The sequence below is a fragment of the Erpetoichthys calabaricus genome, chromosome 5 (assembly GCF_900747795.2).
Source record: "Erpetoichthys calabaricus chromosome 5, fErpCal1.3, whole genome shotgun sequence".
In the NCBI taxonomy this organism is placed as follows: domain Eukaryota; kingdom Metazoa; phylum Chordata; class Cladistia; order Polypteriformes; family Polypteridae; genus Erpetoichthys; species Erpetoichthys calabaricus.
In genome coordinates, this window is record NC_041398.2 from 98,965,668 (window position 1) to 98,988,980 (window position 23,313).

General features: G+C 36.9%; 1 protein-coding gene across 4 annotated transcripts in view; it reads left to right on the forward strand.

Moving 5' to 3' along the window:
* The window catches only part of slc2a9l2 (solute carrier family 2 member 9, like 2), a 197,728-nt gene that overhangs the window by 59,458 nt on the left and 114,957 nt on the right, over positions 1-23,313 (forward strand). For all 4 annotated transcript variants that reach the window (XM_028801819.2, XM_028801820.2, XM_051928220.1 and 1 more), the window contains 3 exons: positions 9,863-10,023; positions 11,146-11,270; positions 20,966-21,111. In XM_028801819.2, the coding sequence (XP_028657652.1) occupies positions 9,863-10,023; positions 11,146-11,270; positions 20,966-21,111 (432 nt within the window). The remainder of the gene's footprint in view (positions 1-9,862; positions 10,024-11,145; positions 11,271-20,965; positions 21,112-23,313) is intronic.

Here is a 23,313-nt window from a genome sequence, read left to right on the forward strand (position 1 = left end):
CATTTTGGTCCTTGTGGATAATGCTACCAAATACCCCGAAGCTGTTCCATTGCGCTCAGCCACTTCCAAAGCCATCGCACAGGAATTACTAGGGGTCTTTGCGCGTGTGGGTATCACCAAGGAAGTCTTGACGGACCAGGGGACGCCTTTTACCTCAGAGACGTTCAAGGAGACTGCCAAGTTACTGAAAATAAAGCATTTAAAGACCGCGGTGTATCACCCTCAAACCGACGGTTTGGTAGAGAGGTTCAATCAGACTCTTCTCAAACAAATGCTGCGTAAGGTGGTCAGCGAGGATGGAAGGAACTGGGATCAGCTCCTCCCCCTCGTCCTTTTTGTCTATCGGGAAGTCTCATAAGCCTCCACGGGGTTCTCCCCTTTTGAGTTACTGTATGGGCGACAACCCCGGGGCATATTAGATATCTTAAAAGAAGGATGGGAAGAAGAGGCTCTTCCCTCTACAAATATATTGGAATATATCGCGCAATTATGCGATAGATTTGGTAAGATTCGGCCCCTCCTTAAAAATCACATGGATGAGGCTCAAGCAGCACAGGTCCGTTATCACAACCGTGGCACTGCTCTCCGGGAGTTCCACCAAGGAGACCATGTCATGGTCCTAGTGTCTACCTCCCAGTCTAAGTTGCTTGCCCCATTGGCAAGGGCCCATATGAAGTTAAGGAGAGGAAAGGACTCGTCGACTATTTGGTGAGTCAACCCAATCGTCGGCCGAGGGAGCCGGTTTATCATGTAAACCTGCTGAAACCGTGGAAGGACAGGGATCCCGATCCCTCCTCCAGTCAGCCCCGCTCACTATTTGCTCACACGGCTTGCCTTAACTTCGGTGCGGATTTAAGTCTCAGACAACGACGGGAGCTGGAAACAGTTATCCTGTCTGTCCGGGAGGTAGTGAGTGAAAACCCCGGACAGACCTCTCTGGTGGAGCACGACATTGTGACAGACCCCGGGGTTATAGTCCGAGAACGTCCGTATTGTCTTCCCGAGGCAAAAAGGGCTGAAGTGGAGCTTGAGATCAAACACATGCTGGAACTAGGTGTGATTGAGGAAAGTCATAGTCCCTGGTCCAGCCCAATTGTGTTGGTCGCTAAGCCTGATGGGAGTTGGAGGTTTTGCAATGACTTCCGTCGACTTAATCAAGTCTCCCAATTTGATGCTTATCCAATGCCACGAGTGGACGACCTCCTCGAGAGGCTTGGACAGGCTCAGTATTTGACCACACTGGACATGACAAAGGGGTACTGGCAGGTTCCTTTAACGGACTCTGCGAAGGTTAAGACCGCGTTTAGCACCCCTAGCGGAAACTGGCAGTATTTTTTTTCCTTCCATTTGGGTTACACGGAGCTCCAGCTACCTTCCAGTGTCTGGTGGACAAAGTGCTCAGGCCTCATAACTCATACAGTGCTGCCTACCTGGATTACGTGGTCATCTATTCCAGCACGTGGTTGGAACACCTACAGCAGGTGAAAGCGGTATTGCGGACACTTGGTGAGGCCGGGCTTCGGATTAATCTCAAGAAATGTTTCTTTGGATTGAGCGAAGCCAAGTATTCAGGCTACCTGGTGGGTCGGGGTACCGTGAGGCCACAGTGCTCCAAAGTAGATGCCATTTTGAAATGGTCCCATCCGCGAACCAAGTGGCAGGTCCAAGCCTTTCTTGGGTTAGTGGGCTACTACCGCTGGTTTGTGCCCCGGTTCTCGGAGAGAGCGGCACCCTTGACTGATCTGACAAAAAAGAGGGCCACAAACATTGTGGTATGGACTGACAAGACAGGCACTGTATTTAGAGACTTGAAGCAGGCCCTTACGTCCGCACCTATTTTGTAGGCACCTAACTTTTCTTTGCCTTTCATCCTCCAGACGGACGCTTTGGACACAGGCCTGGGGGCCGTGCTGAGCCAAAGTGTCGATGGTGTGGAACACCCCATCATGTTTCTGAGCCGGAAACTGTTGGACTGGGAGACCAGTTATGCAGCGGTAGAGAGGGAGGCTTTGGCGATTAAATGGGCGATTACTCAGCTGAGGTACTACCTGTTGGGCCGGGAATTCACCCTTGTCACAGACCATGCACCTCTACAGTGGATGGCCCTGCACAAGGAGTCGAATCCGCGGGTCACCTGGTGGTTTCTTGACCTCCAGCCGTACAAGTTTCCGCTCGTTCATCGTCGGGGTGCTCTTCACGCCAACGGTGATGCTCTTTCTTGGGTTCACGACCTCTCGGTCAAGGTCGCCCGACCCGACGGGTCTGGGCTGAGGGGGGGGGGGGGGGGGGGGCCTTGTCACACACGTGCGCATGGGAAGCAGCTAAAGGGCTTGGGTAAGGGCAGTTCCGAGTCATACCAGGATGTGGCAGAGTGCACTGACTCTTTTTCTCCCTTTCCTGTAGACCAGACACGGGAGATTCCACCTGGTTCTCTTGACGTCACTTCCGGGCCCAAGCCTATAGAAGGAGACCTTGCCGGCCCCGGCCCCTGTGATGTCACATCCGGGCTTGAATCAATGACTGAAGACCTTCATGAGCCCGACCCGTATGATCTCACTTCCTGTCTTCCCCTTTAAAAGCCTGCACCTTTTCCCTATTCCCTCAGTTCAGTTTTGGACTCGGTTTTGTGCACATCAGTGCTGTATCTCATTTTACGACTTTGCAGCCAGGATACCAAATTATATGGGTGGCTTGGATATATATATATATATTATGGGGAACTGCCCAGACACAGACAGGTAGACATTGTTTTAGGCACCACACGCGTTTATTTACAACTACTATATACAAACATGACACACACAACCCACTTCACCCCAAAGTGCAGGCCTCTTTCCTCAATGCCTTTTCCTCAGGTCAGTCTCCACTCCTCTCCACCAAGCTCTTCCTGGTGTGGCGGAAGTACCGGCTGTGCACCTGGAAGCACTCCGGGTGTCCTTGGTCTTCTTCCCCCCAGCACTTACAGGTGTGCCGAAGTGCTGAGGTCCAGGGCTTCACCGGCATTGAGGCACCCCCTGGCGGTGACCACGGGCCCCTATAGGGTTGAGCTTCTAAGCTCTGTTCCCATGGTCCCCAAAGCCACCAGGGCGGTCGCCCCCTCATGGTCTGGAGGAGGCGTAAGCCCTCCTCCGGTCCTCCTGGGCCTCCCGGCTGGGTACCACTTCCAGCAGCTTGGCACAATATATATATATATATATATATATATATATATATATATATATATATATATATATATATACAGTATATGTATGTATATATATATATATATATATATAGTCATATGAAAAGTTTGGGAACCTCCCCTCAGCCTGCAAAATAAATTATTCTACTTTAAACAAAAAAGATAACAGTGGTATGTCTTTCATTTCCTAGGAACATCTGAGTACTGGGGTGTTTTTTGAACAAAGATTTTTAGTGAAGCAGTATTTAGTTGTATGAAATTAAATCAAATGTGAAAAACTGGCTGTGCAAAAATTTTGCTGATTTAAATGCATGTAACTGCTCAATACTTATTACTTGCAACACCAATTTGGTTGGATTAGTTCGTTAAACCTTGAACTTCATAGACAAGCATGTCCAATCATGAGAAAAGGTATTTAAGGTGATCAATTGCAAGTTGTGCTTCCCTTTGACTTTCCTCTGAAGAGTGACAGCATGGGATCCTCAAAGCAACTCTCAAAAGATCTGAAAACAAAGATTGTTCAGTTTCATGGTTTAGGGGAAGGCTACAAAAAGCTATCTCAGAGGTTTAAACTGTCAGTTTCTACTGTAAGGAATGTAATCAGGAAATGGAAGGCCACAGGCACAGTTGCTGTTAAACCCAGGTCTGGCAGGCCAAGAAAAGTACAGGAGCGGCATATGCGCAGGATTGTGAGAATGGTTACAGACAACCCACAGATCACCTCCAAAGACCCGCAAGAACATCTTGCTGCAGATGGTGTATCTGCACATTGTTCTACAATTCAACGCAATTTGCACAAAGAACATCTATATGGCAGGGTGATGAGAAAGAAGCCCTTTCTGCACTCACGCCACAAACAGAGTCGCTTGTTGTATGCAAATACTCATTTAGACAAGCCAGATTCATTTTGGAACAAAGGGCTTTGGACTGATGAGACAAAAATTGAGTTATTTGGTCATAACAAAAAGCGCTTTGCATGACGGAAGAAGAACACCGCATTCCAAGAAAAACACCTGCTACCTACTGTCAAATTTGGTGGAGGTTCCATCATGCTGTGGGGCTGTGTGGCTAGTTCAGGGACTGGGGCCCTTGTTAGAGTCGAGGGTCAGATCAACTTAATATCAACAAATTCTTCACGATAATGTTCAAGCATCAGTCACAAAGTTGAAGTTACGCAGGGGTTGGATATTGCAACAAGAGAATGACCCAAAACACAGTTCGAAATCTACAAAGGCATTCATACAGAGGGAGCAGTACAATGTTCTGGAATGGCCATCACAGTCCCCTGACTTGAATGTCATCAAAAATCTATGGGGTGATTTGAAGCAGGCTGTCCATGCTCGGCAGCCATCAAATTTCACTGAACTGGAGAGATTTTGTATGGAAGAATGGTCAAAAATACCTTCATCCAGAATCCAGACAGTAATAAAAGGCTATAGGAGGCGTATAGAAGCTGTTATATTTGCAAAGGGAGGCTCAACTAAGTATTGATGTAATATTTCAGTTGGGGTGCCCAAATTTGTGCACCTGTCTAATTTTGTTATGATGCATATTGCATATTTTCTGTTAATCCAATAAATTTAATGTCAGTGCTGAAATACTACTGTTTCCATAAGGCATGTCATATATTAAAAGAAAGTTGCTACTTTGAAAGCTCAGCCAATGATAAACAAAAATCCAAAGAATTAAGAGGGGTTCCCAAACTTTTTCATATGACTGTATATATGTATGTATATATATATATATATATATATATATATATATATATATATATATATATATATATATATATATATATATATATATATATATATACAGTATATATATATATATATATATATATATATATATATTGCAAACTATCAGGAATAATCCAGCCCACCCCATCATTAATCACACAAATCATATATTAGATAATAATGAACATTTTAATCCATAAATCCCAAATATACAACTTATTTTGAACAACCAGTATGATCTATGTATTATCTTATAATATAGTTAATGAAAAGTAACTTAAAAAAAGTGAATACTGAAACCGAATACTGAAATTAAAACCACATTATTGAACTATGCTTGTAAAAATAAAAGAAAGGTGTAGAAATGAAAATATGTTTCTATTTTTTTAAGAATCAATTGCTGGTAGTTTACTTTTGACCAATGCCCCCGCATGTGTGGGAGCGCACAGCTTTAAGTTTCAATGTATATTTTACAAAAGGGTGATGGCACAATGTTACTTTTCCTGTTAATTAGTTATTAAACTTGGCATTGTAAGCCTATATGATAATCCTTTGAAAATGTCCATTGTAATCACCAAATTAGTTTGTCTTATGCACTAACATTGCAAAGACGGTTATTCACATTGCAAAAAGCAAAGTCATTCACAAAATATTTCAATGTATAACTTGATTAAGTTTAAGCCAATGTAGCAGAGGAGACCACTAAAGATGGTGGTTTAGGATGATCCCTCCTCCATCGCGGGGGTTGCGTTCCAGAGCCACCCACGAAATAAGAAAATCCGCGAAGTAGAAACCATATGTTTATATGGTTATTTTTATATTGTCATGCTTGGGTCACAGATTTGCGCAGAAACACAGGAGGTTGTAGAGAGACAGGAACGTTATTCAAACACTGCAAGCAAACATTTGTCTCTTTTTCAAAAGTTTAAACTGTGCTCCATGACAAGACAGAGATGACAGTTCTGTCTCACAATTAAAAGAATGCAAACATATCTTCCTCTTCAACGGAGTGCGCGTCAGGAGCAGAGCCTGTCAGAAAGAGATAGGAAAGCAAACAAATCAATAGGGCTGTTTGGCTTTTAAGTATGCGAAGCACCGCGGCACAAAGCTGTTGAAGGCGGCAGCTCACACCCCCTCCGTCAGGAGCAGAGAGAGAGAGAGATAGAGAGAGACAGAGTTTGTTTTTCAATCAAAAATCAATACGTGCCATTCGAGCTTTTAAGTATGCGAAGCACCGTGCAGCATGTCGTTTCAGGAAGCAGCTGCACAAAAATAGCAACGTGAAGATAATCTTTCAGCATTTTTAGACGAGCGTCCGTATCGTCTAGGTGTGTGAACAGCCCCCCTGCTCAATCCCCCTACGTCAGGATCAGAGAAAGTCAGCGCAAAGAGAGAGAGAAAAGTAAGCTGGGTAGCTTCTCAGCCATCTGCCAATAGCGTCCCTTGTATGAAATCAACTGGGCAAACCAACTGAGGAAGCATGTACCAGAAATTAAAAGACCCATTGTCCACAGAAATCCGCGAACCAGCAAAAAATCTAAAAAATATATTTAAATATGCTTACATATAAAATCCGCGATAGAGTGAAGCCGCGAAAGGCGAAGCGCGATATAGCGAGGGATTACTGTATTCTGAAAAATCACAGTTTTCATTTGCAAAGATGAGCAACTGTTTTAAACAAAGCCCAGCAGGAAATTTTCCAAAGCATGTTAAATAATGTAATTGTGGATCTTGCTGAATTATGATATGGAAATCAGCTTATACCCTAGTGCACCCAATCAGACTCTGTGTATGGTATGGCTAAACACTTTATTTTTGCTATCTGGTGCTAGCTTTTTTGAAGTAGGCCAAATGTCTATCTTTTCAGCTTCTTGTATTATTTTTGGCTTTTTGCTTTGATTTCTGACTTCCATCTGACACTGTTGGGTTAGGCTCAGTTATGAATAAGTAGGCGGATGGAAAATGTTATTGGTTTTATTTCTTGCAAGTCCAGAAAGTGACTCAGTTTTTAGAATCTGATTTTTGGAGTTCTGATTTGTAACAATTTTGAATTAAACTTGAAATATTTTAATAATCTGGTTTCATGTAATACATTGTTTAATAAATTACAAAGTTAAATTGCTGATGCAGTTTTTTTCAGTCCTGGTCTTGATTAACATTCAAAGTATCTATTCAGCTTAATGAAGGAATTAATGAATAAATTTTAAAATTAATGCTTTGCACTTGAGTAGTTTAAAAATGACACCAAAATGTGTTAAATACATTTTCAAATTTGTGTTGTAATGCAAAAAAATTGAGATTAATACATTTGGATACATAATTATACTATGTAGAAGTAAACAGTGTTCCCGTGGTACCCAACATTAGAGAGAAAATTGCTGTTTGCTGACCTTAATTTTTCCCTAATTGCCTCTGCCTTATATGGCTCTGTAGCCTAATATGTATAATGGTTGACAGATGTATACACAGAATGGTTGACAGATGTATACACAGAATGGTTGACAGATGTATACACAGAACATGTATTTAAACATAGATATGCAGCAAAGAACTGATTGTAAATGGATAGGTGGTGTCTGGGAATGCCTTGAGCATGATACTAACAGTAGCAAAAACAACTGTGTAATCAATGATGCAGAAGTCTGGTTTCTGAAAACTGAAAAATGAAAGGATCCAACAAATTTAAAAATGCACTTAAATTGCTATCTTAAAGATGTTTATGAAGAGTTTGAGGAATGTGACATGCTGACAAAAACACAAATATACCAAAGAAGGCAAAGGACTCTGGTCAACAAATATTTACTTGACTGCTCTTTGGTTGCGTCATGAGAGAGTGTGCTAGCAACTATTTACTGAATGTCTAGGAGGATGTGTGAATTACATGCTTTCATAAAGCACTGTGAAGTGTTAAATCTAAAGTTAAAATGCCTTCTACTACCAAAGTAAACCGTCTGCTCCTTGAACGTCTATACAGAGCCTCACTGACTATTTTATGGGAATATCTGCTTGTTTTTACAGTTCCTTTGCTATGTAGAAACAGTATGGATACTGATAATCTTCATTTTGGTGAGATAACTCACCAAAAATAAAAACTATAATAAAAATTGTCAAAATTTCATAAAATAAAAATAAAATGATAGGTGAAAATAGTATTGTAATATACTACATTAAAAACATGGACATCAAACAACCCTGTCCAACAGTCATTCATCAGGCTAAGGACTGAATTATTTAGTGTTGTAAATTTCAAAGCATTTGCACAGAAATCAATTAAAGTCACACATGTTATAAACCAGCAAAGCATCAATGTGAGTTTAGTGTCTTCCAGCTATATTCAAGTATACTACTCACTATTTACTAAGGAACTCAATGCTCGGATACTGAAAATTGTTTAACTGTACATTCTGTATGTCCAAAACAAGGTCATTCTGGATTTTTTGGATTTATTAGTGTGTAACAAAACAGTCAGGTGACCATTACTTAAATCACATGCTAAGGGCACTTCTAAACATATTTCACACTTTCCAAGTTTAAGCAATCGTCTCCTGTTGCTATATACTCTACAGTTGTGACAATCATAATTATGGACGCTAAGCCAGCCTACTCAAAATCAAATATATAGTGAAAATGATATGGTTATCATTATTGCTAAATTAACCCAAATCAAGTACATTTTTCGAAGACAATAGGGTCAGTATCACTTAATCTGTCTGTTAAAAAATACTTATAAACAGTTGAAAATATGTAAATGTTAGTCACCTTGGATAAATATGTCTGCCAAAAAATTATTTTTATAAATGAAGTATTTAAAACTTGTAGTGTACATATTAATTAAAGTAAATGAGGTTACCAGCAGAAAATCATTAAAATATGTCAAGTAATGTATTACTGTGTCTTTTCTAAAGTAAGTTAATCTTGCGATGTGTTTGTGAAACAGTTTGCAGATAATTATATGAGTAATCAACAAGAGTTAAAGTAATATATAAATTCTTGTTAAAAATATAAGGTCATTTCTGTTAATTAAAAACCTCCTTTTTAACCATAGCCTTATGTTTGGATGAAATCTGACCAGAAATGATAAAAACAATGGATTTTGTTTGGTTGCTTAGGCTAACATGCATTTTGAGTTAAATGTGGAAGGTGGCAGATTAGGGTTGTGGTCCCCATTGTTAATAAGTGGACAATTTAGTATATTCCAGGTTCTGAGGCAGAACACTCCTCAGCCTACCTGACAAAGAGTATGCTGGTGTATGCTAATGGAGATGTCTTCCAATAGTAGAATCTCATACTTAGGAAGAGAAATATGGATTCCATCCAGGCCATTAAACGGTAGACCAGCTCTTTGTTACTGATTAGATATTTGTTCCAGATACTAGCTTTTCTTTAACATGATATCAAGGAGTGAACAAGTTTAGGAACCTAAGGGTGGAGTCTCTGACATTTCCACATAACCACTGGTATATGGATACAGAGACTGAAACATTTGCAAAACACCAGGAAAGTTTGCAAACACAATTTAACTAAAAGTTTCACAATAGCACCAAAGTCTATTAGTGTACAGACTTTAATAGTTAAAAAATCATTGTCCTGGTGTGGGCAATTTTCCCCATTTTACCCACCTGCAAATATGTGGTGGTTACAAATAAATCTAATTAAAACTAACCTAGACATATTTATTTATCTTTTGTCAAGTATTTTACTGTGTTAATTTTCACTTTCAGTTAACAATATATAAATGCAAAAAATTATTATTATTAATATTACAATGAATGGTTTTATGTTAAAAGTAATGTTCATTTGTGAAATGGCTCTCTTAATAATTATGTTATGCTGACTTAATTTATAATGAACATAGTGAAAATGAGACAATGCTAGACTTATTGTATTTGTTTTTTCCCAATCAGTTCCTACGCAAATATTTGTGCATATGTTTTGTCCACAGTATATTAAACATTTTTACAATGAAACATGGAATGACAGATATGGAACGATCATAGATGCTGATTCATTAACTCTCCTTTGGTCAATAACAGTTTCAGTCTTTGGCATTGGTGGTCTTCTTGGTGCATTAGCAGCGACTCCAATGGTAAAATGCTCAGGAAGGTAGGTAATTAGCCTTGTTTTTTTCAAATTTTATGAACTTAAGTTAAGTGGTTTTCTTATGTACTGAGATGTTTATGTAATGAGGTACAATACTGCACATGTTTGAATTTCTGTTTGTTGGTTTAAACTGTTCTGTACATTTAATTAAATTTGTTATTATTATATAGCTTCTTAGAGAACAAGGTTAAAGTGAGACATACTGTACCTGTACAAATATAAAACATTAACGGTGAAATACAGCTCCAAGCATTATACACATACAGATATTTTTCCATTGATTTTTTTAACCATCTTGGACAGTTGTAGGGCCACAGGAAACTTCATCTTATCCCCGAATCTGAATGGGATGGCAGGTTATTGCAGGGTTCACTCACAAACACGGTGGATTACATCAACACAAATTAGATAACACGTTGTGACAAGGTTAGGGTTGGATTAGAGAGACCTCTGTGTTCCATCCTCACCTGGAACAGAACAGTAAAATAACCATGGGATATTTTATAACTAATTAATTGAATACATTGGAGTGGGTAAAGAGGAGGACAATGTAAAGTTACAGAATAAACATAAAGAAAAAGCTACAGTGAAACATTGGTCCTAGCTACATATTTGGAAATTGGATATAATAAGAAGACTTGCTTCCAGTCATCTCCGGTTCCTCTTCAGACCTGCATTGGTTTCCCACCCATGTTACCTGCGCCACCAATTTTCTACTTAGGACTTATGTGACACAGAAACCCTTAATGACTCTATGTTCACACTATTTCCAAGTTGAACACCTCTTCTTACCCAATAAAATATATGCAAACATATTAAACAGGCCTGCGGTGGGTTGGCACCCTGCCGGGGATTGGTTCCTGCCTTGTGCCCTGTGTTGGCTGGGATTGGCTCCAGCAGACCCCCATGACCCTGTGTTCGGATTCAGCGGGTTGGAAAATGGATGGATGGATATTAAACAGGCTGGAAATTGAACTTATTCTGTACATAATTTTTTTGCATGACATACCTAAACTTTTTGTTCTTTGTTTTTAATGTGTTTCTTTAACATGAAAGAATACAGCAGAGTGAAGTGCAAAATTAATGAAAATTCCTTCTTATACATGAGGTGTTATTTTCTTATAGGAAGGGAACTTTACTCTTGAACAACATTTTTGCTATTATATCTTCACTTTTTCTGGCGTTTGGAGAAACAGCCCGTTCTTTTGAAATGCTTATACTTGGTCGACTTATTATTGGAGTTGATTCCGGTAAGTGAAAGCAAATAACTAAATTATTACTTTCAGAATACCTTTTGGCACTAAGCACCAACCTCTGCAAAGTTCTGTCGTTATCTATGATTAAATCACTGCTGGCTTTCTTCTTTACTTTTATGAAAAGATTAAGGATGTATGTAAAAACACCCTTGATCTGTTTGTTGCATATAGTTTCTGACCAAAAAAGGTAAGCTTACTGAGTAGGTTAGAAAATTGAGATGTAAATGTAATTAATTTTTATTATTTATTTATTACCTTTTTTGATTTTTGGATATTTAATTAAACATCATAGCCTATTTATTTTCATATTTTATTGCTTTTTAGGGTGAATAGTTTTCTAATATCAAACACTATCCTGATTATTTATTATTTTATTGTCTTCACATGTTTATATTACTAAATTATAGCATAGAGACTCTTTTTCTGGAGGTCCTTAAATGTGAACATTTAGGAAAAAATTCAAAGCAAATATGGAGAGAACATGCAGATTCCACATAGGCAGAGACAGGACTCACATCCAGGGTGCTAGATATGATGGATAACCTTTAGGTTTATCACCGATACCCCTTTTGTGGTATGAAGCCATGCTTAGCTAGATTGCTTTTCTTAAGTGCAATATTAAGTTGTCTTGGGTCTTGCCTCATTTCTTTCTTATAATTATACTGGCAGCTGTAGAAAATCTTATCTAGAGAATTTTGGTAAAAACAAAAATACATGGTTTAATAGAGAAGTAAAGGGGCACATGAGACAATGTAAAGTATGTATGTTCTTGTAATAAGTAATACACTTACACTGCTATAATGTGGCAACATTTAGTTCTGAATGAGTACATATTTCAAACAATATGAAAATTAGACTCATGCAATATTACGTACCTTCTAATGTTTTTACAGACTTTATTTATAGCTGTATTTTTGTGTAGCTGAAGAAAAAAAATCTCAAATGCGCCTAACACTTATATTAGATTTTTAGATACAGCTTCAGAGATTGTAATATCAACAATGACCCAGGTTTTGCAGTAGATGTTAATAGTATATTAAGTATAGCTTGGAACAGACATTTAAAGATAACAGACATTTAAATGGCATCATATTGTCACAGCTTTTTGTAATCAACATAGTATTGATTATAGCTGCAAAACTGATCTTATGTTTTGATTCTTGGCAACTTCTTAAAGGCCAATAGTTTGTTTGGAAAATCTCATAACATTACTAAATGATTAATTTTGTTATAACATTTTTGTGCCTGGAAAGTATTCTACTAATATATTTAAATATTCCAGGAGAGATTGTTACAATTAGAAAAATGCTGTTATACAGTATCTTCCTGTGGCAAGAGAGGTTCAAGAAGAGATTGCAAACAAATAACTGACTAAATGTGAATAATAAGACAAACCAGAGGTGTGACCAGAACATCATGTGTGGGTGGGCATTTGGCTTGTCTGGGGTTGGGGGGCAAAAAATATCCATCCATCCATCTATCGTAGGGGGGTCAAATAATAATAACAACATAGTTTTATATAACATACAAAAGCAAAAATTGTGGCATAAATCATAACCTATTGTTCAATAAAATTAACAGAGGCAATGGAACTTGTATTATTATTTTTTGTGAACAAATACAGAACTACATCTACAAGGTAAATATCATTAAAGTCAAATGTATACAAATGAGAGCAAGAACAGAAACATGGCTTATTGTAGTCATGGGAGGCTATAGGACATCAGTTTACAGTGTTTAACCTGGATATTATCTACAGGACCAGTCTGTGGTTACTCTTGGCAAATTCTGAAATAAATTCATTCATGTCTAGATTTTCTGTGATGTTTTTCTCATGTGCCAGAATGACTAAATTTCTCTTCCTTGAATGCAGCATTGTTCGGCGGAGTGGAGTGAGAATGCGGTTCAAAGTAGAGAAAGAGCTTTCGCATGCAGCTGAAGACACACCAATGATGAGTGCTGTGATGCAGATATGGCTCTGACGTGCGGGATACTAGACGCGTGTTTGTGGAAGCCGCCACCGTCTTTTTCTAGAGCTTTTTTCCAATAAGTGTAGCCATGTTTGGTGAATATGTCCTTGCGGTCCGAATTGGAAACACTAAATTTGTGGAAGGCAAAGCAAAAGCTGCCATCACGGACAACAGAATATTCAAGCCATGGTCGAGACTGATACCAGCTTGCACTAAAACATCTGAGCGTCTTTCCGAATGCATGCTTGGGATAATTAATTAAAATGGGCTGGGATGGGCTATCCATATTTAAGTCAGGCAGACCGGACTGTGTATTTTGTTGAAGGCAGAGGTTTGGAGTACCCGACACAGGCGCAGAGCTGGAGGATTGTGTAGGCTTATCTACATCTTTTGGATTTTCAGTTCCCAACGTGGGTGCGCTGTGCTCCGTGTTGGTAGCAGCGGTGCTGGGTTCAACCATGGAGCCAGCAGCTTGCGGAGGGACAGAGGTTGAAGATGTCTGCTTTTTAATAAGCCACCTATGAATAGCCTTTGGTGTTACCAACCAGAAAATAAAAGAAGAATGGAATGTATATGCTGTTTTAATTAAAGAATGCGGTCAACAGGTTCAAAACGTGCTGCAAAATGTGTGACGAAGTGAACTGTAAGCAGCACAGTGCCTATCTAGTGGAGGAGGCACTGACGGATACGCCCCGAATTCAAACGGGCCGATTGGAAAGCAACTCAGTTTTGAAAATCAAATGTTATTCTTCTCCAGAGTTTTCATTGGACAGGCAGAGTATTTCGCAGGGGGGGCATAAAGCAAACCAATTTTCCGTTTTTATATTCTTTACTAGCTGCATTACCTGGCTTCACCAGGGAAATTTCATAAGATGGGGGCCTCAGTTATTGTGTTGTCAGTTAATCAGATGTATCAGAAGTACAATGTAACTAAGTACTTTTTTGTATAGAAAATTTGTATTTTTTTTCACAAAGTGCTAACATTATTGGCAGGCAGTGTGGTGTAGTGGTTAAGGATTTGGGCTTAGATCTTCAGATCCTGAGGTTGTAGGTTCAAATTCTGCTACTGGCACTGTGTGACCATGATCAGGCCACTTCACCTGCCTGTGCTCCACTTGAAAAAAACAAAAGACATATAAGCAATTGTGTAAATGTTGTAAGTTGCATTGGATAAAGGTTTCAGTTAAATAATAAGTAATATTATTAGGGCACTGGAGCTACCTACTCTTGAACATGCAAGAAACAATTTCCCTTGAGTAAAACATTCCTGCATTAGGTCAATACCTGCTTTTCTTAGTGACCTGGCTTCTGATGATTGGTCATTGCAAAACACAGTTTTACTGGAAAGTGAATTCTTGTAAAGCGAAACAGGTAACCTGTAGGAATAATGTGAAATATGATTATATATTATTGAGTATATGCTATTATTATTATTATTTATCACTTGAACTTTATAGCACCCTTGCTAACCATTGAGCTTTGCATACTCCTTGAGCTTCACTTAACTTTCTCCTGCCATTTCACATCTGACTGTACATGGCAAACATGATCACGTCTTATTTTTCCTGTCCAGGACACTGCTCCTTCTTTAGTTGCTTGCCCACACTACTGGTTAGTGCTGTTTGCATGGTCCATCAATTACTTCTGTTCCACTCTTTGTTTGCATAAAGCCAATTCTCACTGCAGTGTACAGCATGTATGTTAGCATAATATTAATAAAATCAACAAATAAAAATGTTTTTTATAATGTCATCATTTTTCAACAAATTTCAGTCAAATCAGTCAAGGGATTTTTTGAGATAGTGAGGTTTTTCTATTGTGTGTGTGGGAAGGGGTTACCCTTAAAATTGTCCAAAATGTTTCCAGGGCAAGATCCAACTTGCGAACATTGCAGTTGAGCTCTAGCTTCACTAGACCACATGTTTTGGGTGTGTACCAAATTAATATCATTCAAATTTGAAATGCCTATCAGACAGCCTAGGTGTCACAATCACTCCTAACGCATTAACAGCTGTGTTTGGTGTAATCCCAGATGGCCTTAAAGTGGAGAAAGACAAACAAACTGTAATTGCCTTTAGTTCACTACTACAACAACAACAACATTTGTTTATATAGCACATTTTCATACACACAATGTAGCACAAAGTGCTTTACATGATGAAGAAAGAGAAAAAAGACAAAATTAATAATTAAAATTAGGGAACACTAATTAACATAGAATAAAAGTAAGGTCCAATGTCCAGGGAGGACAGAAAAAACAAAAAAAAAAACTCTAGACGGCTGGAGAAAAAATAAAATCTGCAGGGGTTGAAGGCCACAAGACTGCCTAGCCCCCTCTAGGCGTTCTACCTAACATAAATGACCTCAATCAGTCCTCATTGTATTCAGGGTTGTCATGGAAGAATTTGATGATGATGGTCATGTGGACCTCTGGCCTTTAATCCATCAATGTAAGGATATCACGGCGCTTTGATTAGGTGGTGGTGGCGCAGATCGCCACCACAGAAAGCCAGAAAAAGAACAGAAGAGAAAGTAGGGGTTAGTACAGATTTTGGAACCACCATGAATAATAATGATAATTAATTGAATATACAGAGCATCAGGATTTAACTAAGATAAAGCTATGAGAAAGCCATGTTAAAGTAATGTGTTTTCAGCAGTGTTTTAAAGTGCTCCACTGTATTAGCCTGATGAATTCCTATTGGCAAGCTATTCCAGATTTTAGGTGCATAACAGCAGGAGGCCACCTCACCACTTCTTTTAAGTTTAGCTCTTGGAATTCTAAGTAGACACACATTTAAAGATCTAAGGTTATGATATGGAGTGTAAGACATTCCGAAATATAACAAGGAGTGAGATTATTTAAGGCTTTGTAAACTATAAGCAGGATTTTAAAGTCAATTCTAAATGACACAGGTAACCAGTGTAGTGACATCAAAACTGGGGTGATGTGCTCGGATTTTCGTTTCCAAGTTAAGATTCTAGCAGCTGCATTCTGCACTAGTTGCAATCGATTAATGTCTTTTTTGGGTGGTCCTGAGAGGAGTGCATTACAGTAATCTAGCTGACTGAAAACAAAAGTGTGAACTAATTTTTCAGCGTCTTGCAATGTTATAAGAGGTCTAACTTTTGCTATATTTCTTAAGTGAAAAAATGCTGTCCTAGTAATCTGATTAATATGTGATTTAAAATTCAGGTCAGAGTCAATAGTTACCCTTAAATTCTTTACCTCCGTCTTGACTTTTAATCCTAATGCATCAAGTTTATTTCTAATAACCTCATTATATCCATTATTGCCAATCATTAAATTTCTGTTTTCCCCCTTATTTAGTTTGAGAAAATTACTACTCATCCATTTGGAAACACAAGTGAGACATTGTGTCAGTGAATCAAGAGTGTCGGGGTCGTCAGGTGCTATTGATAAATACAGCTGTATGTCATCAGCATAGCTGTGGTAGCTCACGTTATGCCCCGAGATAATCTGATCTAACGGAAGCATGTAAATTGAAAAGAGCAGTGGACCCAGGATAGAGCCTTGTAGAACACCATATAGAATATCATGTGTCTTTGAAGTATAATTACCACAACTAACAAAGAATTTTCTACCTGCCAGGTAGGATTCAAACCAATTTAAGACACTGCCAGAGAGGCCCACCCATTAACTAAGGAGATTTCTAAGAATATTGTGATCAATGGTATCGAATGCGGCGCTCAGAGGCGCTCAGATCTAAGAGGATGAGAACAGATAAACGGCCTTTGTCTGCATTTACCCGCAAGTCATTTACTACTTTAATGAGTGCAGTTTCTGTGCTGTGATTTGTTCTGAAACCCGACTGAAACTTATCAAGAATGGCATGTTTATTGAGGTGATCATTAAGCTGCATAATGACTGCCTTCTCTAGAATTTTACTTAAGAATGGCAGGTTAGAAATAGGTCTAAAATTTTCAAAAGCAGAGGAGTCAAGATTATTTTTCTTCAGCAGGGTTTAACTACAGCAGTCTTAAGACAGTCTGGGAAGATCCCCGTATCTAATGACGAATTTACTATGTCAAGAATACTATCAATTAGCATGCCAGATACTTCTTTGAAAAAACTTCTTGGTATTAGGTAAAGGACACAGGTGGAGGGTCTCAGTTGAAAAATTATTTTATATAAATCAGGTAAATCTATCCTGGTGAAAGAATTTAATTTGTTCATAATAGAGTACTGGGGTTTAAGAGGATCAGTATTAGGGAGATGTGCTATATTATTTCTAATATAATTAATTTTTTGATTAAAAAATACAGCAGAAGCCTCACAAGTTTCACTGGAAGTATTTTGGAGGCATTCCATTGAGTGACCTGGATTTAGCAGACGATCAATTGTAGAGAACAAGACTCTAGGATTACTAGCATTATTATTTATAATTCTAGAGAAATAACACCGCCTCTCAAGACGGACTATGTTGTTGCATTCTGTTATTTTAACCTTCAATAACTCATATTGGATAATCAGTTTAGTTTTTCTCCATTTACGCTCAGCTCTCCGGTGTGTTCTCTTTAGATCAGACACTCTTTGAGTCTTCCATGGTATAACAGTGCTAGAAGATTTTTTAACTATCTTTTCAGGTGCGACTGTGTCAGCAGCAGCTCTCACCTTAGTATTAAAATTTTCCACCTTACTATTTACATTATTCTCACTATTGTAGTTAGCACTACAAACGGACTGGTTGCTTAGAATGTTTGTAAATTTTGAAGCTGCTGATGAATCAAAGAAGCGTTTTTTTAACAATATGCTTCTCGTGAATATTTTCTATCATTATTTCTATTCTATTTCCAGCATGTAGACTTGTCTTGCTCAACTGGAAAAATCCTAACTCACCTCTTTTAAGTCAGTGGGTAAATTATGTTATATACTATTTGAAATTGGAAAAAATCTAATTCTCACATAGAGGATCTGTTCAAAACTTTTTAAAAACCTGGCAGGACCTAATCAATAATATTGTAGAATAAGCATTTATATTGGGGGAAAAACTGCTTTCTTTCCTTACTACTCTCAATAGTTTTACTCTGGCTGTTGGCCTTCCTCTCTTTCACTTGACGCACGGGTTTGATTTGAATTTAGTTTTGTTTGACTTGATTGTATGGAATGTTATATGCTTTTAATAAATTCAATGAAAGATAAAAAAATAATTAATATTTCCTTCACATAGAAAATTTAACAACGGGCCGCAACTGCAATGTTTTCTGCTGCTGCTGCTATTAAATTCCACAAGTATTGAATATTCATCATCCTTTTGCAGAGAGTGTGTAATGTTTTTTAAAAATTCACATTGTAAAAAAATGTACATGTCCAGAAGGCTGTCATATTGCTAGGCAGATTATCATTGTTCTCTTACTTTATAAACTGGATTTTGTGCTAACGAATAAACAAATAGTTTATCCTTGAAGTGGCGCTCCACTTCCACATATTTTGATTTCAGTGACATATGGCTAACAGTCGAAATGAGACTTTTAAAATATTTTTATGAAGACAAAAAAGACACCACATCACTCAAAGACAGCCTATACATATTGTTTAGTGAATTCATTAGCACATACAAAAAAGTTTATTTTTAATTAATTTGTTAGTGTTTCTGTATAACGCAGCTTTAAAGGTAATGCTCATCGTCTACTTTTTGTGTTTTATGGATCAACTTAAAATCAGTATACCATTTGTGGTTTAAGAAGCACTGTATAATTACATAGCCACAGATTTAATGGCCAGATTTCCTTGTGATTCTCCTGCACTGACAAACTGGTCAAGCTATTTATTCATCATTGTGCAAACGCTCAAAAAGTGATTTGGACATTCATGATTATTGATCCTCATGACACTAATTATGAGTGACTTTTGGATAACAAAGTTATAATGAAGTTCATACACACAACCTTCCTACCTAACAAGCACAACAACAACAGATTGAATTAAATATATACTTTCATTAAGGCATATCAACATTTTTTTTACTTTATATTGACTTGTTGCAGGGGTTTAAATTACAAAACTTTGTTATAGTATGCAGTTTCATTAGGCTGTTCAAAAAAATATGACTACAGTATATAGTTTAGTCGTTGTGTGGAATTTTTCCCCGTCACTTAAGTGTTGAATGTTTTTTTTTTGTATGGTGTGTGAATCCCATGACACCTTTATTTCATTGTTTCATCTTACTTTACTTCTGCAACATACGTTAAACCAGCAAGGAATTTCCTTATTGTGCACGTCATGTGTTTGTAAAACAAAGAAAAAAAGACTTTTTGGAAACCTGCACACCTGCAATAAAGAAATGTCTTTTGAACATGCAGTTGCATTTAGCTCTGTTACTCAGTTTCTGAACATCATTGCAGCTAAAGTTTTAATCTACATCTATTCAGAAAAACTTTTTTTATTGAAAATATATTTTTTTGTTTATTTCTTGTTATTTATTATGTGTTGACTTTATTTGATGTGGTCATTTATTTTGTTAAATTGCTGTTTATTCTTAATTGTAAAAAAAGAATTGGTACAGTGTACTTTTTTATAGAAATTGCCTTGTGATCAAAAAAGTGACAATTTGCAAGGGGTCAACCTCATTGCCCTTGCTCCTATATGAAATTTCAGTGGGAAATGCAATAAAATAGTACTGTCATGTATGGTCGTTTTCTTTTTCTTACATTGTCATATTTTCACAAAAGAATGGTGCTCATGTTAAGCTAATTACCTAATTTTATTTATTTATTTTTTTGCTAAATCCAAATAAAAACCCCACAAATACCACTCTGCTGAAGCTCCTTTCCATCCTCCTGGTAAAGTGTTGAAAAAACCTTATGCTGGTGAAGCTGACCTCATTCCTATATGAAATCTGAATGTGACTAGTAGTCCTCTGCCAATGAAATCAGTTTACTTTGTTTTAAACGTACATTAATTTAGTTAATATGGCAAATACAAAATTATGTCCATTGTGGTATAAGCAGATATGAAAAGCCTAAAAATGTATTAATTTTTAATTAAATCAGCTTACAATGGCTCTCTAATAGCAAATTTTCCCAAAATATTTTTTCAAAGCTTAAAAGCATGTACATTTTGAACAAAATCAATTAAAGGTGCTTTGGTAATAGAAACATATCCCAAAAAATATTTCTGTAAGGGTTGCTATTATTTAAAGCAATGAAAGCACATAAAATACATGAATATTTTTTCTATATAAATTATACTGCACCTCATATGTTACACTCAAAATATTTAAGTTGTGGTAGAAATGGATATATAAAGTCTTAAAACATGCTAAATTTAATTAAGGACATTTATATTTATGTAAATGGTACATTCCCTGAAAACCGTTTTTAGCCATGTTAATACAGTCAGTGCTGTAATGCAGTGCTGTTCTAGGTGTCACTTCTACGGTTGCACTTCAGAGCCACTGTACACTTCTGCCATAAATTAAAATACCAATTAATTTTTTAAAGAAAATAATCAAGATTAACTGGAACAAATGTGATTTGTTTTGTGCTTATAAAAAACATTTCTTCCTCAGCCTTGTTAAAATGATCTGATCAAATCACTTCTTCATTGGTCTGTGCTGTACCTTACTCAAAAATTACTCTACTAGCGACATGATAGGGAAATACTTAGGTGTGCTGGTGCAGCTGTAAAATAAATTTAGAACAGTTTTTGTAAATGTTTAACTGATATGTTCAGTAATATTGAATTTCTTTTGGTAGGTATTGCACTCAGTGCAGTTTCCATGTACTTGGGAGAGATATCACCGAAGCATATAAGAGGATCTCTAGGCCAGTTCAATTCCATCTTTATTTGTGTTGGTGTATTTATGGGCCAAGTTATGGGTCTGCCAGAAATCCTGGGACAAGTAAGTTATTTGGCTATTCCCATACACTGTATATACTTCTTTTTTATTCCAGAAATGTTATCTCCATTTAGAAATTTTATGATGTGACTTTAAACATTTCAATCAGAGCCATTAATGACAAAGCCTATTAAAAATATAAAAACTAAGTTTCTTAGGAAGAAACCATTTCCAAATAATGGAACACAAGTGTGTTTTTAAAATGGACAAAGGCATAAGGAACATCATAAGGGTGTGAATGCAAGCAATGACTACATATATTAATTTTTTTTTTAAGTAGCAGACATATGTGGGGGAAGATAAGCAAAACAAACTTTTATTTTCTTGTTTTTTTTTGTTTTCTTTACATTGATTAACACATTGAAAATATTATTTGCTGTGTATGAAAATAGCAAAAGCAAAGAACATTACTGTAAACGTATTTTTACTTTTTTTTTTTTTTTTTTTTTTTTACAAGAATATGCTCCCCAAGCAAAGGATAAGATTGCAGTCTCTGAGTCAGTACTGGTTTTTGGATTGCCCTGTCCTGTTATAACCTATCTCCTTGATATGACATTTATCCTATATTTTAAGTCAAACCATTGGCGAGGCACATGCAAAATGTCATAAAAATTGGTTTAGCTGTTTTTTTGCATGATTAGCTAACAAACAGATATCCAAATGGCTTACAGTTTTATTTATATAGATTTAAAGATTAATTGTATCTTTGTTTTCTGATTTAATAACATTTGACAATTTATCGTGTCATTCTGAAGTGGGTTGTTTTTGCTTAGAAACCTTAAAAACATTTTTATTTTGAAATGGTCATAAAAATAATAAATTAATAAATACATTAATTAAGTAAGCAAGTTGGAGTTATATGTGGCTAACCATAATTATAACGTTATACTAATAACAGTAACCTGGCTGAATAAAGGAGATGGGGATGAGTGTAGCATACATGGTAATACATCTTATCGGAAAGATAAGCAAAAGCAAAAACCTGAGGGAGTTACCATTTATGTGAATCAAAATTTGTATGCATGTCTTCTTTAACTGGATGAAAAGCCATAACTTAATGAGGATGTCTGGATTTAAATAGAAATCACTGGGGATAGAGGCCTGATATTGGGAGTATTTTGTAGACCTCCACAGTTTCATTGTGTGTCTTTTTATTAATATTATAAATGAAAGTTTTGGAAAGGTTTGTTATAGTCATAGGGGACTTTAATTACCCAGATATTAATTGAGCTAACCTTATAAATAGTTGAGCATAAAATAGTTTGTTTAGACACAAACAGTAATAATGTTTTAATCTAGTATCCTAAAACACCAACTCCTGACAGGATTTCATATTTTATAACAACCAGGTCAGAATTCAGGGGTAGAAGTGATTTAACTGTTAGGATCTCTAATGACCATAATATAATACATTTAAATTTTTTGGCAGTGGGCATATACAAAGACTAAAACTTGTTACATTTGACTGTGGGTAATATTTGAGGAGATGTGGAAAAGTCTAAGAGGGATAAATTGGGATAAGCATTTAATTATGAAGAAAGCTGAGGAACAGTAGCACAAGTTTAAAAGAATTTTATATACAATACAGGACAACTTCATCCTGAAATTTAGAAACAATAAGAAATGAAAGAAAACTGCACAGTAGGATAAATAAGGTGGTAAAACAGAAGCTGCAAAGAAAAATATAGTGTTACACAGCATAGATAAGGTCAGATAACTCCAGTGGTAGCTTTAGCACATACAAGTGCATAAGAGTAAATGTTAAAAAAGATATTAGGAAAGCTAAAAGGCTGTTATAGAGAAATATTGCAGGGAAATATTGTAGACATTTTGAAGAGATGACCCAAAAAGTGATTCTTTCTGTATTTTTGTAGTTAAAGAATGATCAAGAAGGAAGTGAAGTATATCACTATGGGGGAATTCAATTATGCAAACAATACAACAGAGAGAGTTCTAAACTTGAATTTTTCTGTTTACATATGTGAAGAGTTCCATAACCTCTTAGCAATAACAGGGACTATCAAGGAGGCACAATTAAATAATTTGCTGGGGCCGTATGACATCTATGCTAGAGTGTTTAAGGAAGTTAGTGAGCACATATTTAAACCCTTGATGCATTTTTTTACAAAATCATTGAATCCTGGGAAAGTTTCTAAGGACTAGAACCTAGTAAATATTATCTCATTATATAGAAAGAATGATTTG